The sequence below is a fragment of the Vidua macroura genome, chromosome 12 (assembly GCF_024509145.1).
Source record: "Vidua macroura isolate BioBank_ID:100142 chromosome 12, ASM2450914v1, whole genome shotgun sequence".
NCBI classification, from domain to species: domain Eukaryota; kingdom Metazoa; phylum Chordata; class Aves; order Passeriformes; family Viduidae; genus Vidua; species Vidua macroura.
In genome coordinates, this window is record NC_071582.1 from 575,446 (window position 1) to 581,445 (window position 6,000).

Here is a 6,000-nt window from a genome sequence, read left to right on the forward strand (position 1 = left end):
GTGCATAATTTTGATTTTCATGCTATTGTGTACCTTGAAACAGGTGTAATTTGGGTGTTTCACTCTTCTTTCTGTACTTTTCAAAATACTGTTTTTTCCGAGCTCTGTCCTAGCTGTGTTTTCTCTTAGATTGAAAGTCTCACAAGTGAGAAAACCTTTTATTTGTTTCAGGAGGGAAAGTTGTCAGATCAGCCTGCACATTTGATCCCTAAGTCCTTAATTCCCTACATAAAACTAGAGTTTGAGTTTTTCCTTCTATACTGATCAAGACAGAGCAAGCAGGCCTGAGATGCAGGGTTTTATAGATGCTTTGTTAGGGAAAGCTAGGGAACTAAGTTCAGACTGTGCTCTTTACTGCATTTATATTGCGTTGCTGATGCTTAAAAAGAAGAATCTTAAAATGTTTGTAGAATTGACATATATTTGAAATCTAAACTGATTTTGTTTTGTCAGTATTTTGGATGTCAAAATCCCAGGAGAATTTAACATTTGTTCACCTATCTATTGTAAATTTGTCTTGAGAAGGGCTGTTCAATTGCTCAGTGACATGGGGTAAGATGACAGGAAGCTGCCCTTCTTGTGAGGGCACTTTAATGCTTCCAGTAAAGTAATAAATAGGCTGTGAAAGCTCTCTTCTTGTGCACCAGTCAATTTGAGCAGCTATTCCTCTTGTTCAGGAAGTGTTGAGATGAGCTGTAAAGAGGTAGGTGGAGTGCAGGCAAGGAACACAGGTTTCTGCAAGCCTTAGTATTGTATAATAATGTAACTTAAAATTTGTTTTGTATGTTTTTTAAATTGGATTGTGAGAAGCAGGCCCATTACACAATCTGCTAAAAAAATTCAGTAGGAGAGTATTGAAAGCTTAGAGAACAATGCTGATCTTGCACATTGTTTATTGTGTCTTAATGCAACTTAAGCTGCCATTGGCAGTGAAGTGCAGAAATGTGCTCAAAGAAGTCAAAAGCACATATAAGAAAGGGTGTAGAGTTAAAACAAAAATATGCTTGACCTACCGAAGAAGAAAGAATTTTTGTTTCAGATAAAGTCTTAATTACAGGGTTAAAATCCTGGACCTGTGTGAGCATCCAGTACAGCTCTAGTATAGAAATGCACCCAGCTGCACAACACCTTCAGTGCTGTGAGCATCTGCTTAGAGCCCCCTAGTTCACTCTTTCTTTAGGTCCAAGATAAAGCAGTGTAGGTGTGTGTCCCTGGGCAGCTGCAGTGCCTGTTCTGCCTGGAGCACCCAGTCCCTGTTTCATTGGCTCGGCCTGACAGCAGGAGGTGTGAGCACCAAACATTGGACAGGTGTTGGGAATTCAGCTCAGGCTTTCTGGCTGACTGTACTTCTCTGATGTGGTTTGTCTAGAAATGGAGCGTCAACTGTTGTCACTGCCATTTTCGGAGGCATTCTTCAAAATGAAGTCAACTGCCTAATATGTGGGACTGAATCTAGAAAGTTTGACCCATTCCTAGGTAAGATGCTGCCTCTTGTGTTGCAAATACTGTGTGACTTAGAGCAGAAAATTAAATCTGAAGTTTGATATATTTAGATGTCACGTGACAGTCCCAGAGTGTCAGCCTGAAAAGACTAGGCATTGTTCTATTCAGCCCTAATTTTGTTTTTTAAATCACTGCTTTTCTAGACCTTTCGCTAGATATTCCAAGTCAGTTCAGAAATAAACGTACTAAAAACCAAGAGAGTGGACCAATGTGCACGCTACGAGGTAAGAGTGCCTGGCTAATGAAATCATACCAGGTCTAAGAGGATTTTTTTTCTAATCAGAGCATTTCTAACGTAGTCCACTCTTCCAGACACCGATCTGTAGTGTTTCCTATGGGCGTTCACTGGGGCTCTGTCCTCGGATGCATGTGCCTGTGCCCACAGTGAGGGTGGCTCCTGGGGGTTCTGCATTTAAACTAAATCAATGCAGTCCAGCAGGTTGGGCAGCAGTACTGTTAGTGACCTTAGTTTTTACAGGATGTTATTTTTTACAGATTTGTGAACAGACTTGCTGAAAATCATGAAAATATTCAACAAAACCCTGTTGTTGCGTCTGTTCACTTTGTATCTAAAGCCAAACAAGCTTTGAAAGTTGAATATTCAACATAAAATAATTTATCTTCGTTTGAAAGCAGTTTTGCTGAATGTTGGATGGAATCTTGTTTGGAAGATGGAGATTTTGGGAATGCCTGTTTGTTTCTTTCAAACTACTTCTAGCTGCTTTCAGGAACAGGGAAGGTTGCATGTTACAACACATTATTGTATTAAAACATTACACAGCTTTTTTGCTGCTTAGATGGATATAACTAGAATGGTTGCAGCAGATGAGCACATCTATATTGCTGTATTTGTTGTATTTCATGTTACAAAAACCACTTGATGTATCTGCTTTTTCTAGATTGTCTTCGCAGTTTTACAGACCTGGAAGAACTTGATGAGACAGAGTTGTACATGTGTCACAAGTGCAAAAAGAAACAGAAGTCCACCAAAAAATTCTGGATTCAGAAACTACCAAAGGTTTGTATAAACATGAGAAATATCAGTGTGACAAAATGTCAAAGGAAATAATGGTTCAGCTGAGACCTCTTCCTCCCCATGGCTATTGCAGTGTCCAGCATTGAGTTCAGCCCCCTCCTCTAACACACCTTTTATACCTGTCCCCCTGTAGGTGCTATGCTTACACTTGAAACGCTTTCACTGGACAGCATATCTGAGAAACAAGGTTGATACATATGTTGAGTTTCCCTTGCGAGGCCTAGACATGAAATGCTACTTGTTAGAGGTAAGAAGACCTACTGATGCCTCCTGCAGGTCTTTGTTCCATGGCATACATCTCTATTACAAATTACAGAGTGCTACTGAGATTTGAGGAGTTTTCTGTTTTTTTCCTACCACAGCCTGAAAACAGTGGCCCAGAGAGCTGCCTGTATGACCTCGTGGCTGTGGTTGTGCATCATGGCTCAGGGTGAGTACATGGAGCCAGCCTGTCCTCCTGGCACAGACCTTCTCCCACTCAGGTGCATGCAGAGATAATGAAGGGGTTTCTGTCCCTAGGACATGCATTTTAACTGGGGGAAATAAGCCGTAGTTTATAAGGTGGCAGGGAGCTAAGCTGAGTTAATTTCAATAGGTCCAATAGAGTCAGGCCTGTGAATGCCCCCTGGCAGCCTTTGGGGTTAATGACTACATATTTGAGATGAAATTAAAATAATCTAGTGCCTCTACAAATAAAAAAACCCTAAACCAAGAGCAGGAGGCAGGGGGCCTTCCAGGAATTAATGTCTCATTTTGAAATTCTTACTACAAAACAGGATTATTTTTTTTCCTCTTTTTATTCATGTTGGAAGGTGCATTTGCATTTATGCTAAGGAAGTGTATGAGCATGCTTGGAACAACTGCCGTCCAAAGATGCATATGGTGAAAAATATCATCACCATTACCTTTCCTGCCACAGCAGTGAAGGCTCACAGGCATGCCCAGGGATGGAGCTGGGCATATTTTGAAATAAAGTTACTGGGAGTCTTTTAACTTTTCCCAGCTCTGGACAGATCTGTTGAGAGTAACAGTAGAAGGGACAAGACAATGTGTTCTTGTAGAACTTCAATTTGAAGAACTTTAAGCCCCCACAGCTCAAAAAAAGAAGCATCTGCTGTGCAGGGCTGTGGGTACCTTCCTTCCTCAGGCTGCTGGCAGTCTCTTAGCCCCAGGAGAAGGTGCTTCACTGAGGAGTGTCCCTGACTGTTGTCCCTCTGCCTGCTCCACAGTGTTGGTTCTGGCCACTACACAGCGTATGCGGCGCACGAGGGCCGCTGGTTCCACTTCAATGACAGTACTGTAACCCTGACCGACGAGGAGACCGTGGGTAAGGCCAAGGCCTACATCCTCTTCTATGTGGAGCGCCAAGCCAAGCCTGGAGCAGAGAAACTTTAATACCTCCTTTGCATTCTTACTTATCAAGTCCACCGGACAAACATTTCCATTTTTCCATAAATACTTGATCCAAGACTTACTAATTTCATTGTGCACTTTGCAATTTCCTCTTGTGGGTTTTTGTTTTGTTGTGTCAATGGTAGCATTTGACTTACTGAACTTGGACACAAACTAACTTTTTTTTAGTTATACCAGAAAACCTCAGCAGATTTGGATTTGCTGCTTTAGTTGTGATAACTCACTTTTTATATATATAGTTTCATGAAATAGTTATTTGACTTTTTTATAGTAATGTTTTCAGTTCTCACTTTCTAGAGGCACATTTACATCAAAAAAAACTTTGTCCTCCTTACAAGCAAGATAAATGTGCTTTTGATCATGAAAAGCAATACAACTTCATGCTGTTCTCAGTCCTATTACGTAGATATTAATTAATCTCTTTAAAGCAAGGAATTGTTTGCACGTATTACTTTCCCTCGTGCAAGAAACTTAAACAGTGACCAATCATCCTTTGTCTGCACAAGAGAGGCAATATAACATCATAATATTAAATAGACCAAGTAATTGCTGCTATATTGGTGTGTATTCAGGCTGGTGACTTTCAGGAATAATTGTAAATAAACAGTTGGTTCAATTATATCAATACTGCAATTTAATTACAGTACTGCTCAGATATGCTGCCCCCTACTACCTGCAAATTTAAAACAATTATCTTTACCTGTCTAAATTATGTTGCCCTTTATGGTTTTATAACGGAACCTGAATTGCATTAGACATTTCTTGGTTTAGACTGTCATCCTGAAATTGGATCATGAACACTTATGTGCTTGAAAATTGGGGAGACTTCCTGGCAGTAGAATCCCAAGTGGAACCCCTTAAATCCTAGTGGGAATTGGACGTACCCCAAGGGCTGGGGTTTGTGAGAACAGGCGTAGGTCTAAATGCAGCTCTGTTTCATGGCTACAGTTGACTTGGAAGCAGGAGGAGACAGATGGTGTTGCAGGTGCTTTGCATGAAATCGTTCTGTCAGTTCAAATGCAAACTCAAGGGAGGATGCTTCTCTCACAGCAGAGCCTTCAGAGGGAAAGTGCCAAGCAAAGCACGCTTGTGACTGGAGCAGACTCAGAGAGCTCCTGTGGCATTTACACAATGGCCCAGGGTGGCATTTTGGTTTGGTCTCTAGGTGAACACTGGAGTCATGGTGCAGTTTCTAAAACCTGGCTATGTAATAGAGAAAGACTACACTAAAAAAAACCCAAACCAGTTTTAGCTCTACTGCTGATGAGTGGAAGTCAGCTATTATGATGGGAAAGGCAGACAGGAAAACCACTACTGCCAAAGCCAGGAATCTGACAGAAAACATGAAATTTGAGAACTGTTGCATTTCAGATTTGTTCCCTCAGTCTCTTCTTTCTAGCTGGCTCTCTTGTACCAAGCAAGGAGGTGGACGCTCCTGAAAGCTCAGTAAGAGGAGAATACAGTTCATGGAGAGTCCCATCACCAAACAGCAGCTCTGAGTTGTGTTAACTAGAAAATGCAGTTGTTTGAAAACAACTGGGAGTCCTATTTTAGTTAATGCCCCTGAAAGACACGGAGGGGGGGCTGGAGTGGAGCCCAGAGCAGCCTGGGGCACGGGGAGTGCACAGCAGTGCCTTGCCCTGGGGTCCTGCTGCCTGTTCACAGGCCAGGGTAAGGACAAATAAGAATCAGGCATTTGGTACAGAGCCATTCTTGGGAGCTTTATCACAGCATCTTAAACCAAGAAAGGGAGAAATTGGCTTAATCTAAAACTGCAGAAATCGTTCAGCATAGCTAATGGGTTTTGAGTATGTACACAGGTTAAGACTAGTTATTTGATATAGTGACATATTTATAAGGATGTTGTCTTTTACTTGAACATTAAACTAAGTTGAACAGTAATTAGAACTTGTCCTTGCTTTAAGCTGTAGATAGTTTGTCACCTTCCCTTCCTTACAGGCAGGCAGTCTTCTAATCAATGAGAATAGGTTGCTGATACTTACACAAGCAGAAAACGGAAAGGTAAAGCATTGTACCACATTCCTGCT

General features: G+C 41.4%; 1 protein-coding gene across 3 annotated transcripts in view; it reads left to right on the forward strand.

The window, feature by feature from the left end:
- The window catches only part of USP3 (ubiquitin specific peptidase 3), a 42,157-nt gene extending 38,140 nt beyond the window's left edge, over nt 1–4,017 (forward strand). For all 3 annotated transcript variants that reach the window (XM_053987977.1, XM_053987975.1, XM_053987976.1), the window contains 6 exons: nt 1,370–1,476; nt 1,647–1,727; nt 2,403–2,521; nt 2,673–2,786; nt 2,902–2,969; nt 3,769–4,017. In XM_053987977.1, the coding sequence (XP_053843952.1) occupies nt 1,370–1,476; nt 1,647–1,727; nt 2,403–2,521; nt 2,673–2,786; nt 2,902–2,969; nt 3,769–3,934 (655 nt within the window). In that variant the 3' untranslated portion in view covers nt 3,935–4,017. The remainder of the gene's footprint in view (nt 1–1,369; nt 1,477–1,646; nt 1,728–2,402; nt 2,522–2,672; nt 2,787–2,901; nt 2,970–3,768) is intronic.
- The last annotated feature ends 1,983 nt before the right edge of the window (nt 4,018–6,000 follow it).